This window comes from Salmo salar, chromosome 25, assembly GCF_965601325.2.
Source record: "Salmo salar chromosome 25, fSalSal1, whole genome shotgun sequence".
NCBI lineage: Eukaryota > Metazoa > Chordata > Actinopteri > Salmoniformes > Salmonidae > Salmo > Salmo salar.
In genome coordinates this window covers 11,235,046-11,251,683 of record NC_138315.1, presented here as the reverse complement: position 1 = coordinate 11,251,683, position 16,638 = coordinate 11,235,046, and the positions used below count along the sequence as shown (strand labels likewise).

Here is a 16,638-nt window from a genome sequence, read left to right as displayed (position 1 = left end):
TTACATACACTTAGGTTGGAGTCATTAAAACTCGTTTTTCAACCACTCCACAAATTTCTTGTAAACAAACTTTAGTTTTGGCAAGTCATTTAGGACATCTACTTGTGCATGACACAAGTCATTTTTGCAACAATTATTTACAGACAGATTATTTCACTCATAATTCACTGTATTGCCATAATGACCATTGTTATGTTTGGAAGAAAAAGGGGGAGGCTTGCAAGCCAGAGAACACCATTCCAACCGTGAAGCACGGGGGTGACAGCATCATGCTGTGGGGGTGCTTTGCTGCAGGAGGGACTAGTGCACTTCACAAAATAGATGGCATCATAAGGTATGAAAATGATGTGGACGTATTGAAGCAACATCTTAAAACATCAGTCAGGAAGTTAAAGCTTGGTCACAAATGGATCTTCCAAATGACAATGACCCCAAGCATACTTCCAAAGTTGTGGCAAAATGGCTTAAGGACAACAAAGTCAAGGTATTGGAGTAGCCATCACAAAACCCTGACCTCAATCCTATAGAGAATTTGTGGGCAGAACTGAAAAAGTGTGTGTGAGCAAGGAGGCCTACAAACCTGACTCAGTTACACCAGCTCTGTCAGGAGGAATGGGCCAAAATTCACCCAACTTATTGTGGGAAGCTTGTGGAAGGCTACCTGAAACATTTGACCCAAGTTAAACAATTTAAAGGCAATGCTACCAAATACAAATTGAGTGTATGTAAACTTCTGACCCACTGGGAATGTGATGAAGAAATACAAGCTGAAATAAATAATTTTCTCTACTATTATTCTGACATTTCACATTCTTAAAATAAAGTGGTGATCCTAACTGACCTAAGACAGGGAAGTTTTACTAGGATTAAATGTCAGGAATTGTGAAAAACTGAGTTTAAATGTATTTGGCTAAGGTGTATGTAAACTTCCGACTTCAACTGTACATCCTCAGCAAGGCTCAATCTTTTTTTGAGAAACAGTACATTCACTCAAAGGTTTGCAGAAGTCATACATTGTTATCAATGGGAGATTTGAGCAAACCGTTTGTCATGTTATTACTTGACTATTTTCCCCATTACTGTTGTAACAGTGCTAAAGTAGTAACATCGCTTTCAGAATTGACTTGGAAACAGGTCACAGTATACAAGCTAATAATATACCATGACTTCTGGTTCATACTGTACATCACAGGAGGTTGGTGGCACCTTAATTGGGGAGAACAGGCTTGTGGTAATGACTGGAGCAGAATCAGTGGAATGGTATCAAATACATCAAACACATGGTTTCCAGGTGTTTGATGCCATTCCATTTGTTCCGTTCTGGCCATTTATTATGAGCCTTTCTCCCCTCAGCAGCCTCCTGTGCTGTACGTGTGTTTGCGTGCATGTTTCGTACATCTAATTTTAGGATTGACAAACCAATAACCCAAACGGCCAGAGGGTCATAGCTGAGGAGCAAGCCATTCCAATGCTTTCAGAAATGTCTGGTTGGGATAACATTAATCATTTTGTCCTTTTCAACACAGTTTGGAGATAAATGGTGGTACATTTTGTTATGTAGTAAAAATGCCCTACATTTGTTTCATGATAAATGTCAATGTTTTTCATGATTGGCTTTGACACCTATGTACATCAGGTGTGTCCAAAAAAGACGAACTGCACTAATGGCCTGTTGGTGTCTGTAGGCCACTTTGGGCGGACCAGCTCGGCTCCAGCTCCAATGCCAGAGGAGCTGGACGGCCTACCCCAAGGTTAGGCTGTGGGGGACAGCCCACCCTGGATTCATTAAGGCTGGATGAAGACAGCCAGCGTCCTCAGCAAAGACAGTGACCCTGGAGGTCAGTCTGGGAGCTAGCCTGACTGGGAACCAGCTTAAAGTAGTGATATTGTGACTCAGGGACTGAACTCAGAGAACCATTCTGTTTATGTTCAAGATTAATATATTACATTATATTATTAATGGGAAAGAGGGACTTAATGGTCTAATATATAGGAAGTCGGTTGAATAATAAAACAAAATGAAAACACCCAATAACATAGTATGGAGTCATTTCAGCTAGGATGTACAGTATATCAAAAGTTTAATCATAAATGGTGAGAAAAATGTGTTGTCAGTGTTGGACAGGATGCCCTTTCCTTCCTTCAGTCTCAATTCCATTCCTGAAATAAACCAAATAAAAAGTAGGTGGATGCCTTGGACTCCAAAGCCATATTTTCATATCCAAAATAACAAATATTCTTCTACATGCCATGCAATCATGACTCCATTTTTAGTACATAACTTGGATGGAGGACAAAGCATATGTAATTCAGTGGCATCTGTGACCATCTTCAAAGCCTTAATGGTGTACTGGTTACAGGCAAGTCCTGACATCACCTAACAGAGCAAAACCTTTAGGAAAACAGACTTTAGTGTTTGTAGAAATATACCTTTGGTCCAAAAGGAGATCATCAGTACAATATGGTGAATTAGATCATCTTGAGAGCTATGAACCCACTATCCAATTATGGGATGAATTCACTCACCAGGGTTGGATTGCAGGAAGGCAGAAGGCCTTACAGAACAAAATGGCACGATGTGTGCACTTGGCAATGTGAGAGGCCACTGTGTAGCGGCAGCTATATCATTCACACATACAATAAAGTCCCCTGCTCCACACCTTGTATGAAACAAAAAAACACGGTTGATGCATTTTTCACACACAATTTAAATGACCTGATTCATTGTGTCGACCAGGGAAAGGTTATGATATTAATGCATATTATATCTTTGACTTATTTATTACCTTCCTCTTTTTTTTCTGTATTGACATTGTCACCTGATTTTGCAGAAGAGCAAAGGATAAATTACAGTCAGTCTGCTCCCATTGGTGGCTTGAAGAGAAACATCAACCTGTCTCCATCTTAAGCCAGAAGCTGTATCGCTTGACCCCCACTTATCGTGGATCACTTTGGGTGTTTTGAATGAACAAAGGTCACAAATTCAAGGCCAAGAAAACCCACCGGCCTCTGACAAGTGTTTTCTTAAAGGTAGACTCATGACCTTGTCTATAGTGTCCCCTGGAGCGTCATCCAGTGTTTGACCCAGTAGAAGAAAGTCGCTGATTCCTTGGGCCAGAGCCAGGAGAGTGACCATAGAGACCAGGAAGGGGAAGACCACTGGTTGGAGCATCCTGACCATCAGGGCATGGGCCTCCATGTGGTGGATGGGGATGAAGTGCTTCTGCTTTACAAAGCTCAGGCTGAAGTCCAGGCAAGATTATACAAGATTATACCCACCTCTTTTGTGAATGAAGAGATTCTCCAAGGATTAAGGCTTTTTTTATCCACTACAGCCGCACCTGTCTCGTCACTGCCACGAACAAGCCTGGAACTCATTGCTACTCTAAAAGCACATTTCCATAAATGCTTGAGTATAAACATAGGTGGGCCCTGTGGAGCTGAATTTTTAAATGCAAACATTTTTCACTAAAACAGAAGTTACTGCATTAGCCAAAATACATATCCATAGCAAATCATCAAAATCTAAGATTATGGATAATACTGACAAGATACTCGTCTCTCCGCCGAGACAAAGGGAGTTGTTGTCCTCAGTGGCACGTGGACTGTCAAACTCCCGCCTATTCCTCTCTTTGGATTGGTCTCGTTATTGTAATACATTTTTAAATATTCAAATGAGGGTTGTTGACATCTACTGCTTGTATTCAATGGCGAGAGATGCTATGCTACTAGCCTCATGCCATGAATATGCATTGCCATCTCGAGACAACTCCGATATAGTGTTTTTTCACAAAGTTACCAGGATGTCACGTGTCCTACTTATATCAGCACACTCGTAACAACCTAAGCATTACGAAACTATTCAAGCTAAAAAAAAATGATGTAGCAAATAAGCCATACATTTTTTGTTGACCAAATTCGACACTCATTGACCTCCATTCAGAAACTCAACGCCACCTGCTGGAGAAGACAGATTTTTGGCTGAGTTGAGCCTCTCACCTCACCTCTTCCTCTCAGCAGAAATGGAAGCAGTGTAGCTACCCAATGGACACACACACACTAGTTGAATCAATGTTATTTCCACGTCATTTCAATTCAATTACGTTGAACCAACGTGGAATAGACGTTGAATTGACATCTGTACCCAGTGGGTACCAGCTACCATGACTATTTTTGAAAGGTACTGTATTAAAAACTTGATTATTGAAGTCTGACAACAATACCGTTGTCCCAAAAGCTGAAGTTGCAATGCTGAGAAATGGTTTTTGCATGGAGCTCCACGACCTTTAAGATTGTGAACTCTAGCCGTTTACCATTGAGGGAAAACAATGGTCAGTTCCTGTGACTCTCCGATAGACACCAATGCAATAGCAGTTGGGTCTGGTCTACTTTGGCTACATTTAGACAGGCAGCCCAATTCTGATATTTTATTTTTTTACCAATCTGATCAGCTCTGAAAAAGATCTGATGTGATGGGTCAAAAGACCAATTATTGGAAAAAAATATCCAAATTGGGATGCCAGTCTAAACGCATGCTTAGTTAATTTGCCTTTTCTCAATTGGATTTGCTTAAACTCCTGCATCCTCTCTGGCCTCCTTTTGAAATAGGTCAAAGGTAATTGAGAGGCTGCAAGGAGAGGGAGTGGACAAAAATGCACTTGAATAAAATGAGACTATTCTCCAATCATGCATCATCAGGTAAATTACATTTACATGGTGGAATCACAAAATAAATGTATACATTTCTAAAGACAAATATAGATAGTTGTGCAATACATTGTATATATAAAAGGACACGTTTTTAAATGTTAGCATGCTTTTCTCCTTCGAGAAAACAGTGGTGGATTTCAAAACTCTTCCATGAATGACTCCGGTAGGATATACTTGTGCTTCCTCGCCAAAAGGAGGCTATCGAGGAGGGGATGAGCGTCTTCCATTTGTCTACTAACGAAATGCTACTCCGGGACCACATACCGGTTTCTGGGTCACAAGGAGAGAGGACCGAATATGGTCTTTTGCCCAAATGAGAATTTCCCATAGAAACAGAAAAAAACAAGGGAGTGGAACAGTATGTCTCGCTTCCTCTTCTGTCTCTGACACTTGTACTGGTTTCCACTAGCTTCTATAGCCACAAATTGTGGTTTTAATGTAAGGTTAGGCATAAGTTTAAAGTTAAAATTCAATTTTAAGAAGAGAAATTGTAGAAATGGCTGGGGTATTTGACTTAGTGGCTATAGAAGCCACTGAGGTATAAAAAGAACTGGAGATTACTTCCAAGACGTCCACGTATTTTTTTAAAAGGTAATTTACTCATGTTGGTTCGCATAGGTCAATTCATGGACTGTCTATATCGGGTTGCATCCGGTTTATATGGACCAACATCACACGCGCACTAGCATTCAGTGAGCACAGGGAGCAACAACGTCATCATGTCATCCAAAAACATCAGACATAGGATGAATAGAAAATGTTAATGGACGTGTTAAAGGAGAAAAAACACAATAATAATACAAATAATAAATTAGTAGTTATTTATGATGTAAGGTGATTTGTATATCAGTCTGCAGTCGCATTCAGTCGTTTTGGTTCTCTCGGACACTGCCATTATCTTCAGCTGTGAGTGATAAAATAAAATGGCCTCAGCAACAGTTGTTTGAATAATTCAATGGATGTTTTGTGCACAAAAGGTGATGACTAAAGTGTCTTATGAGGATTTTTCACATCTGACTTCGCTATGTGGCGGTGTATGGAAATGGACTTTCTGGGCCAGGCTCCAGTTAAACTGTAGTACCAAAGCATAACTGTAGGAGCAGTGGAAAACGTGCTTCTAGACCGGACCCTGGCCCCTTCATAGAAGGTAGTGACGTCCCGTGTACTTTGGTCATGGCTAGACGATCTCCAGCTTTTGTCAAATCAATGTACTTAAGCTAACCCTAACCCTTTGTATTAACCTTAACCCAATTCTCCTAACCTGCGATGACCGTGTACTTATTCTACCTGTGAGGAGCTTTGTGTCACATGAAAACAATTCCTCCATGAAACCACAAATAGACTAATCTAGCGTTAGATGGTTTCATTTTTATGATTTGAGAAATATGAAGAAAATGTTAAAAGGTTTTTCCGATATCAAAGGGATTGTTTTCATTTAAAATCAGTACATTTTATGAATCTAGGAAACAAAACTGTGGGTGGCTATGAAGAGTGATAGCCTTCGTTTCAGGGGGATATAATATGCAGTCGGACATCAACAAGCATGGATGGAAAGGGAGAGCTAGCTCCACGTATCTGAAATCTGTCACGCTTTACACTTCTAATCAAAGCTGGTCAACAAGGTAATTTTAATTCATCAATCGGTAATGTTAAGTATACACTGACAGTATTTTTTTTCGCATGCTCTGAAATAACCTTACATCTTTGCGCCACTACATCCAACGTTTATCTTCTTGTAAACATTGTCTGTATCCGAGTTGTGTTTCGTCCTGATTTTTAACAGAGGTGCTTTGAAATGGAGCCACAACTCAAACGCAGAAAAGAATATGAGTGTGACATCGACTCCTGGGTTGCTTACCCTGTGCTGTCCAACGAGCAGTCACAAGACATTGAGCTAATCGAGGCCTTTGCAGCTCCCATCATCAACAAGAAAGAAACCTCTCGTTTGATCAAGGAGTTGGCCAAAGTATACCCATTACCTGGTCTTCAGCACATCAAGAGAGTACGGTCATGCAAGGATAAGGGCAGCCCTCACCCTCTGGAGGTCATTGTATGCCTTGCCAGTGATGCACCAGTCATTGACCGCAGTGAGGAGCTGCACATATCTGATCTGTCGTCCTCCGGTAGATTAAACTGTGAAGGTCTAGGAGACCCTTTCCTGGTCAAGATACCAGCATGCCCTCCTTTGACCAGACCGCAGTTTGAGCAGGCCAGCAAACACTGGCCCACCTCCTTTCACGAGGACAAACAGGTGACTGTGGCCCTGAGGGGCCAGCTGTTCACCTCCTCTCAGAAATCAAAGATGCAGGAGTACATGATGGCTGCTGTGGCTGCAGCCAGAGCGGGGCAGGAGAGTGGCATGGAGGCTGTGGGGGCTGCGGTCGTTGACCCAGAGGCAGAGAGGATCCTCGCTGTGGGACATGACTGCCGGCAAGGCGGTCACCCACTTCATCACGCCATCATGGTCTGCATTGACCTTGTGGCACGTGGGCAGGGGGGTGGGGCCTACACCTATGACAAGTACCCCGCCTGCCAGTCTGTTTTGCCGTATTCCTTACCCTCTCAAAAACAGGGCGCCACCACGACAACCTGTGGGGTCGTGCAGGACGGGGACAGTGCAGAGGAGAGCGGTGAGCCATACATCTGCACCGGGTACGACTTGTATGTTACTCGAGAGCCTTGTGTTATGTGTGCCATGGCGCTAGTCCATTCTAGGATAGGCAGAGTCTTCTATGGAACATCCTCTACCGATGGGGCATTTGGGACTAAATATAAAATCCACGCTCAAAAAGATCTGAATCACCGCTTTGAAGTTTTCAAAGGAGTCTTGGACCAACAGTGTTCAGACCTTAACAGGCCAGTACACTATATCAAAATTAATTCTTAAAAAAGGTTCAGCATAATTGTTACAGGAACGCTAGACCATTATAAACGGATGAATCTCATGTCAGACTACTAGGTACACGTGGTTGATGAACGAGACTAGATCAATGTGTGAATTACATAAGTAACATTTTACTTCTGGAAGATTTTGGATTACATAAAACACATTTTAATGTTTTACTTTGTTACTGTGTAAAATTCAATGCAATAAAGTTTTGGCCACTGTGACAGCAAGCTTTCACAGCTTGTTTTATTGCTCATCGTCAATATGGTTCCCATTCATGAGATTTCATCCAGTTAAAGACATACATGCTGCTTTCGGGGCATAAATGTTTTAATGATGTTAGGAACAAGGGCTGACAAAGCTCCAATAATACCCTGGATAAGCCATACCCAAACAAAAACAGGACTAGCTGTCTTAATAGCAGCTTCCAGAAGATATTCATATCCTAAACAAGTACATCTACATGAATATACAGGCAACTGCCAAAATAAAAGGAAACACCAACATAAATTGTCTTAAAAGGGCTTTGTGCCACCATGCCCCGCTTTCCACAGTTATGGTTCCAGAACTGACACACCCACTTGTTTTTAGCATGCAAATTTCAACAAAAATGCTCATCAAGTGGAATAGGTACAAAAATCTCCAGCGTGAACCATTCATTCAAAAGACTAGAAATCATAACAAAAAAAAGTGATATGGAAGAAAAGTCAAGGGTACAAGACTGTGTACATACCAGTTAGGGGGCAAACAAACTACTCATCCCATACAGCAGTGCGGCCTGTTTCATCCAATCGGAGCAGATGAAATTCACATGACCACTGGAATCGTTCCTTGAAAATTTGAAAAACATGCCGGTTGTTTGGCAAGGTGTTTCAATTACAATTTCTGTTAGCTATAAACTATGACATCTGTTAGTTAAAAAAAAAAAATCACAGGAACTGAATTTGTTTGTCACGTTATACTCTCCCGTGTGACGATCTGTTGCCCAAACTACATGAGGTTTTACCTCTGGGTTAACCGAGATGAGACACGTTAGACAGACCCAGGGTCTGTTTCTGTGGCAGCAGAACCGCTAAAACTCATGGTTAGTGTTGTTTTTGGTGCCCTTTTGAAGCCAGGAACTGACATAAAAGCAGAACTTCAACACAGAGGTTGAAACATTCATAACCGATGGACACTACATCAACATACGAGTTATTACGCAATCTCAGGTGAAAATAGAACATCTACATTGCACAGTAATATTGCCATCACTAATATTTAACATCCCCACGGGTCACGAGGATTGAGAAGCAACGCCATTCTTCCTGAGAAATTCCAGCATTTGGTGTTTTGATGGTGGAAAATGCTGTCTCAGGCGCCACTCCAGACTCTCCCAGAAGTGTTCAATTGAGTTGAGAGCTGGTGACACACACACACACACACTTTAAACCACCTATGCTCCTTTGAGACCCCTCTTTAAAGTCACCGATCTCTTCTAGACATGGTGGCTGAAATAATGGGAAACTGGGCATTTTATATGACCCTAATCATATGTTAATTGCTTAATTAACTCCGGAACCACAGCTGCACGGAAGCACCCACTTTCAATATACTTCACATCCCTCATTTACTCAAGTGTTTATTTTGGTAGTCATGTGTAGGTACATAGCCATACCATAGACCTGTCTCAGTAAACAATTATCTGACAACACTTAACATCTTATGACAAATCATCTGATCTTCACATAAGACATGAACCTATACAGACAAACTATATACACTGCAAAAATGCCTGCCCTATATGATTGAGTAACAAGGATAAATTATTAATATACAAAAGGAAATCATGCTAAATTAGTATTTCATATTGTTCAGGGGCCTCAAGTGTTGCATACACACACAAAATATGCATGCGCCAGTATTCACACAAGTTGGCATTAATAAAAATGTAACTTGATGTAATGTGCTTATCCTCCTGCAAATTTTAGACCAGGGGTGTCAAACATACAGCCCACAAGGGTAGTTCCAGTAAAAACAAAAGCCACTCAATATACTTTAAAAATGACTAAAACCAAATCTAAACTAGAAATTATAATGAACCTATAGTCATAGTTTCTTGACTGTTCATCTCGCTAATAAAATCAGAAGACAGTCAGGGAGCATTGAAAATTCCAAAAACGATGAATATAGGACTTATTTTTTAGCTAATTTTGACGGCAAGGAAATATAACATTTTCAGTGTGGCCCTCGAACTCGTTGAAAACCGAATGCTGACCCCGGGGCAATTAGTTTGCCACTGCTGCTTTACACCATGCGAACGCAGTTTCTAGTGGTTTAAGTATTGCATTGTAAGAAGGCTGAAGTAGCCTTGTGCAGGAATATATGATGACACTCATAACAAAAAAAAGTTTAAAAAAACCAACAAAAAAAACAGGTAGGCCTAGCTAAATATAATAAGATGCAATCATTTACCATTAGTGAGAAGAGCAAAAATCCCTTTATGATCTAAAATAATTATAGAAATAGATTTATTCTTTTCCTCAATTACATGACCATTATAGAATAAATTCCTCACCTTTTCTGACTGATGGTTTCATACAAGTTAGGATAGGCTACCATTCATCCCATCTCTCATTTAATTGGACCCACTTCACAGTAGTAAATAGATAAGCTACTTTAAGTATTTTGCTTTGTGATCTGTTCTTAAGTGCAGTTTAACGGTAGAGCAGAGGGTTCACACCTTTACGTTGACGTTTGTGAGATACGTCTGAATACTGTAGTGTCAAATTCCGAGTAAACATTTAATTTATACACAACTATTGCAAAATAAGTTGCTCACCTTTTCTGGCCATGATGAGTTCATTTTCCTGAAGCAGCCATACAACAAATTACCAACGCGCATCTCATTTAACTGGGCCTATTAATATGCGATAATAATTCCAAGTTTTTGCTCTATGCATCCGAAAGGGAGCGTGGTTCATAACATACAGTAGAATTTAACAGGTGAGCAGACAAGTTGAAATTTTGCATTGAAGTGTGTGTAAGCTACCACTAAGTAGGCCTACTAGCTTATTTTTATTTCAAGGAGTCAGTTTCAGAACTCACGGGCAGTGCACCATATTTAGATTAGGGGAAAAGGTAAATGCTAAACATGATTGAATTAAAACAAATCTGTTTATAGGTCCACGACAATTAGCAAATGTTTGTCTTTCAGAAACAGTCAGATAGGCTACCGCAACTGTCACTGCAACTGTCACTGCAAAAGAAAACATTCTGCCAACACCTCCAAAAACATTTGATCAAGTTCACCATTTCCAGATATGGTCTTTGTCTAATTCTAATACCGCCAAAGTAAATAAGGGCGTTATTGTCACCATAAAAGGTGAATGATGGGCGTTTTTCAGGCCAACTTATAATGCTTCACGCGCGCAGTTTTACGACAGGTCTGATTTCTAGGGGGAAACATGCGTATGATTGGCGTGTGCCAAGTTTATAAATCTCAATATTTGTGCGTGCGCCGTCTTCAGAAATGGCGCATGCAGATATTTAGTGTAAAAATGTACGCAACGGTTCTAAGGCCCCAGTTTTTTTCCAGTAATAAGATTGACACCCTTCTAAAAATTAAGTGTGTGTCAAACAATGAACCATAGGCCCCTACTTTTATGAAGAAATCATCTTTAAAAATACATCTGGCATTTTTAAGGCTTCCGGTTAAGAACAGAAAAATACATTGTGACAAGGAACGCAGTCCGTGTCACTGTGTGAAGTGAGAGCAAATAACAAAAAAAACGGAACAGAACAAAAAAAGGCCCACGTTTGAAACCTGGGCCAGCCCAGGTCTATGCAGATCAAAAAATACAACATTAAATATTTACTTAAGTTAGTAATGCACATGGCATTCTCTCTCTCATTCTCCCACTAGTTTAACCTGACGTACCTAAACAATGCACGTACTGCACAAAACTGCTTAGTACACACTCCAGTGGTACAGAGTACATAGGGTTAACTATTCATCTTGCTATGAGGCAATAGCTCCTTTGAGAGTTGGTCACACACCACTGACCCTCTTAACACTCGGATTAATACTTGTTGATGCCAAAGATTCGGACTCCGTGTAGTTGTGGCAATTTGGGGATCAGCACGCTCAAAAGGGACGCAGTGTTTATGACAAAGTGTGTTGTGTCGTACTTTGTGTAGAAGCTTGCAAGAAAATATCTAGGGGGATAAAAAAAAAAAAAAAAAGTTAGCAAATGTGTCAATTAAAAAATATGTGCAACATGGTCAACAATTAGCATTTATAGGGCCGTTTTCGCAGTCACAAATGAAGCCTAGTCCGGGACTAAAACAATCTCAATGTAAGACCTCCATTTAAGTGCTTTTCAGTCCAATACTTGGCTTAATCTGTGTCCAGGAAACCGCCCCATACAGTTTACAATTACTTCTGCACTGGATGCTAAATGGGTATCTAAAGCTAATGTACAAAAATGTAACCTCTTGTTCTAAATGACGGAAGGCGACGTACAAAACGATTGGGGAGATGGTGAAGAATTTTCTGGATGATGTGAACTGCACGCCGTAGTCCAACTGTTCCCAATGTGTCAGGAGCCGGGCTTTGCCTTGGTCTGGGGTCTCAAACGGAGTGCCTTTCACTGCATGCATGAAGACATACATCCCCTGGAAGACACAGACATACAGGGAATGAGTCCAAGTCTCAATGGTGAGTGACAGTCCACTAAGACAAGACAAACAAATCTTAAAGTAGCAAATGGTGTGCCAGGGACTGAGGGTAGATGTTGCAGCACAGCTATGTGTCTTTTCAGTTACGTGTATTTTTCTTTTGATAAAAAGAGAATTCATCCTTCCATGGTCCAGTGTGGCTCAGTTGGTAGAGCAAGGCACTTGCAGCGCCAGGGTTATTTTTATTTATTTCACCTTTATTTAACCAGGTAGGCTAGTTGAGAACAAGTTCTCATTTGCAACTGCGACCTGGCCAAGATAAAGCATAGCAGTTAGACACATACAACACAGAGTTACACATGGAATAAACAAAAACATACAGTCAATAATACAGTAGGAAAAAAAACAAACAGTCTATATACAGTGAGTGCAAATTAGGTAAAATAAGGGAATTAAGGCAATAAATTGGCCATGGTGACAAAGTAATTACAATTTGGCAATTAAACACGGGAATGGTAGATGTTCAAAAGATGGATGTGCAAGTAGAGATACTGGGGTGCAAAAGGAGCAGAATAAATAAATAAATACAGTATGAGGATAAGGTAGATAGATGGGCTGTATATAGATGGGCTATGAACAGGTGCAGTGATCTGTGAGCTGCTCTAAAAGCTGGTGCTTAAAGCTAGTGAGGGAGATGGGAATCTCCAGCTTCAGAGATTTTTGCAGTTCGTTCCAGTCATTGGCAACTGGAAGGAAAGGCGACCAGGTTATGGGGGACCAGTACGGAAAATAAAAAAGTATGCACTAACGACTAAATCTCTCTGGATAAGAGCATCTGCTAAATGACTTAAATGTACATATTTAAAAAGACAGAGCTGTGATAGAACCTGAACTGTATTTATGATAAGAAGCTGAGTGCGTGTGAAAACTGCTGACCAAAGCATGTCATAATTACCACAACACGGGACTGATACTTAAACTACTTGCTCATATGTGGGACATGGGAGTTAGTATGTTCTGGGTATTCACTTAGTTTCTTTATAACACCTGGCACTGTGGACATTTGAATGTCCTTAAATTTTGCTGGACCTCAGGAAGGCAGCAGCTAATGGGGATCCATAATAAATACAAATACATTCTAATAACAAGGTCTCTGAAATTGTTTTTGATTTACCAGCTGAACTAGTACTTGCTGGCAAGCAACAAAAGATACAGGAAACAATAAGCTGCTGAACAAAAAAAAGTGCAGGATATTGTGGTCCCCTTTTAATGGCCTTCCTTATCGCTGTGATGCAGAAGACTTCACATACAATATGGGGACAAAAGCTAAACTTAGTGAGTGATGACATGCCAGTGACCTTGTTCCTTTATTAAAGGAATTCCGCTCAGAACAATGAGAGGCCAGTGCATTGAGGAAGCAGCAATGTCTAGGCACCAACTTTGAAGTTATTTTGTTTTACCATGATATGGCTGAAAGTAAGGACAAACTGGTAATAATTAGGGCCGGGACGATACCGCAACACTCTTTAGTATTGTGGCAAGGAAACAAATCAGATTTCACTTCTTTAGGAAAACAGCCCTAATGTCGGAAACAAACATTGGTGTAATCCAGAGTCACATTTAATTTATTTTCCAAGCTATAGCACACTATATTTTACATACAGCAGATTTTTAAAGGACCAAAATTTGGTCTGTTTCGTGTTTTAATTGCGATACCGATATCGTCCCAAGTAATAATAGGTAATAAAAGCACTCAAAATGGGGTCAACACAAACGTATTCATGAGAAGAAAAATGACTTACAAAATTGTGTATAACATTTGTGAGAGTCCACACCACAGGTACACCGAAGAAGGGTATGCTCAAGAGCACAATGTGAAGCATTCCAACACCGAGGGCATAGGTCAGCCAGATCCCTCGACTGTTCATGACCCGAGTGTTGGGGTTCACCTCACTGTGCGCTACGCCAACATTCATTTTGTTTCTGTGAACAAGTGGATTATGTTATTGATGAATATGCATTATTCCTTTGAAAACATAACACAAAAACGAGTATTTCAAAATTAACCCCAACAGGGAGCCATTTGCTTCAGGACTATAAAACAATTACTTGCTGCATTGCAATACACAAAAGGTCATAGCCTGGAGGTACAATAAATTATTACGCAAATATTATGAACATGATCTGCTTATGTAGTACACTTTCACCTTTCTTGCACAACAATACCTACTGCTGTTTACAGGCAAATCAAATAAAGCTTTTCACAACATGACATGAGTAACCGATTTGGACTTCACTTGTCTTAAGAGTTGCTTTTCAGACCATTGCTTGGTTTGAGATTGAAGTTCGAGGTTGCGTCATACATTCTAAGATTTCTCAAGCTCTTGATAATACTGGGGGGGGGGAAAAAATACGCCTGTGGGCAAGTATACATGTTTATATAACTACTTTGCTGGTTAGCTTGTATCTCAGCCGTTTCGTGAAAGCGTGTAGCATGTTCGTTTTCAAGCCTATAATGGGAAACCAAGTTATTCACGTGCAACTGTCCTAAGAAGGCAATGCATTCATAAGCAGCTGCACCGAGGCTCAGAAAAGTGCAGCAACAATGCTTGGCGACACTTGTGAACTTTGTTTGGGACAGAAAATATCAAGGCACGAAAAGCAACTCACTAATGTTAGGTAGCAGACAGCAGCGTCAACATCAAACAACTTTCCTGAGCCAAGCCTGTGTGATCACAAGTTAGCTACAACTTTCCCTTGATAAGTGTGATTCTTAAAAAGGTAAATTCAACATTAACCCTGCCCTTAAATTGGGCTTGCTAGTTACCTATGCTAAGTGAGATGGCTTGTAATTCATTGACATTCATTGTATCATATGTCTAGCTAGCTAGTTAGCTTATTGTAACTTACTTTGCATTATGTTCACATTTGTATAAGTCCCAACTACTAATGATTCAGCCAAACTCCTGCTAATGTTAATAAGTCAAGTATGCTTGAAACACCAGTTGAATAGCTAGTTAGCCATTTTGGTGACAAGCTAGGAATATCTAGTTACTGTAACGTTAGATAGCTAGGTGACAACATTTGCATATCAATAGCTAGTGTTATCAAATACTTTAACAGTCAACACATAGACATGGCAATATACTTACTGGAGTACCTCGTTATGAATCTGTTTTTTAAACGTGGCAGTGCAGAAGGCCAGTCTCCCCTAATCAAACGTGCTGTTGTTGACTGAACCTGTCCGCTAGTGAGCTATCTAGCTAACTTTGGCGCAGTTCTTCTTCTATGGTATAATGGCGGTCCACCAAAATTCGTTAGAGGTGCATGTCGCCACCTACTGTATGGGTGGTAAACTACAGGAAAACATCTATTGTAGAAAAAAATAAGAAAAAAAACACACTCCTTCAGTCACATTCCAATTCAAGTCACATCCCTACAAAAGCTCAGGGGCATGTGAGGGCGGATCCTGCTTTGACAGGATTTCTTGCAATGCCTCTGCTGTAAACTCACTGAGTCCCAAAAAGCGTTCAGCTGCGCTCACAATGATTCCGATTTTTCCTGATTTCTTCTTTGTTTGCGCTATGCAGTTCATGACCATTGCAATAAATGCTACAAAGTCCACCTTTTTCCACATGTAATATATCAGGATCCCTTAATTGCAGAGAAACTTTCACTGGTGCAGGCTCAATTACCACTGCATCTTCAATGCCACTTGCTCCTTCAACTCTTCTCACATCCTTCAGATAGGAGACACGCTGGACAGCCCTTATTCTTGCTACCTCTGTCTCCTAAACCAAACAGGGCAATCCAGAAATTCGAGCGCATGTTCGCCACCACAATTCAATACTCTTCCCATATGCATACACTTGACACATGACCAAATCTTTTGCATTTATGGCACCGAAGGGGTTTATGCACAAAGGCGCTTACAGGGTATCTCACATAGCCCAACTTGACATGAGAAGGGAGAGACTCTTCATCAAAGAAAACAAGTATGGATGAACAGAATTTCTTCACTCCATCTACCATACGGGTCAGTCAGCGACGTGCACCCACCACTCCATCTACTTCCACAGGTATTACATCTGCACGCACTTTATGCGCCACCCCAGAGATATCTCCCTTGATAGGTACTCTGCTTTGAAGATCCATACATGAAACATACCACTTCTGCTCCTCGGACACACAAAAAATTAAAATTAAGTCCACTTCTTATGACGCTCACTGACGCAACTTCACCCAACGCTTCCACAAAATGTATCGAAACTTCAAACGGATCTCCCAGGTTACATTGGTCCAAAAACCATCACTCTGACTAAAAACGAGTCTAGGGGTTTCCTAGTTTCCATCACAACTTTACTTCTCGTTTCCTTTCTTTT

At 40.6% G+C, this 16,638-nt stretch overlaps 2 protein-coding genes and 1 pseudogene across 3 annotated transcripts; 1 reads left to right on the top strand and 2 right to left on the bottom strand.

Moving 5' to 3' along the window:
* Nucleotides 1-2,056: 2,056 nt before the first annotated feature.
* LOC106586075 (tRNA N6-adenosine threonylcarbamoyltransferase, mitochondrial-like) lies at nucleotides 2,057-3,256 on the bottom strand (annotated as a pseudogene).
* Nucleotides 3,257-6,219: 2,963 nt separating this feature from the next.
* LOC106586136 (probable inactive tRNA-specific adenosine deaminase-like protein 3) lies at nucleotides 6,220-7,827 on the top strand. The gene is made up of 2 exons (XM_014173028.3): nucleotides 6,220-6,332; nucleotides 6,494-7,827. The coding sequence occupies exon 2, from the start codon at nucleotides 6,506-6,508 to the stop codon at nucleotides 7,595-7,597; it is 1,092 nt and encodes a 363-aa protein (XP_014028503.1). The 5' UTR covers nucleotides 6,220-6,332; nucleotides 6,494-6,505; the 3' UTR covers nucleotides 7,598-7,827.
* Nucleotides 7,828-7,909: 82 nt separating this feature from the next.
* LOC106586137 (ORM1-like protein 1) lies at nucleotides 7,910-15,559 on the bottom strand. Of its 2 annotated transcripts, none has more exons than XM_014173029.3 (4): nucleotides 15,409-15,559; nucleotides 14,059-14,239; nucleotides 12,102-12,253; nucleotides 7,910-11,794 (listed from the first exon to the last, which is right to left on the bottom strand). In XM_014173029.3, exons 2-4 carry the CDS (start codon nucleotides 14,230-14,232, stop codon nucleotides 11,659-11,661), a joined length of 462 nt encoding a protein of 153 aa, XP_014028504.1. In that variant the 5' UTR covers nucleotides 14,233-14,239; nucleotides 15,409-15,559; the 3' UTR covers nucleotides 7,910-11,658. The 2 variants fall into 2 exon arrangements, with proteins under 2 accessions (XP_014028504.1, XP_014028505.1); XM_014173030.3 differs by having other exon boundaries at nucleotides 15,417-15,536.
* Nucleotides 15,560-16,638: the final 1,079 nt, after the last annotated feature.

Bases quoted from the DNA above. Each gene is read 5' to 3' on its own strand.
- LOC106586136 (XM_014173028.3), top strand. From the start codon at position 6,506: ATGGAGCCACAACTCAAACGCAGAAAAGAATATGAGTGTGACATCGAC.
- LOC106586137 (XM_014173029.3), bottom strand. From the start codon at position 14,232: ATGAATGTTGGCGTAGCGCACAGTGAGGTGAACCCCAACACTCGGGTC. The intron at 12,254-14,058 runs GTAAGTCATTTT...TGTGTCTTCCAG, and splicing joins CAAATGTTATACACAATTTT to GGGATGTATGTCTTCATGCA. The intron at 11,795-12,101 runs GTACGTCGCCTT...TTATCCCCCTAG, and splicing joins ACCATCTCCCCAATCGTTTT to ATATTTTCTTGCAAGCTTCT.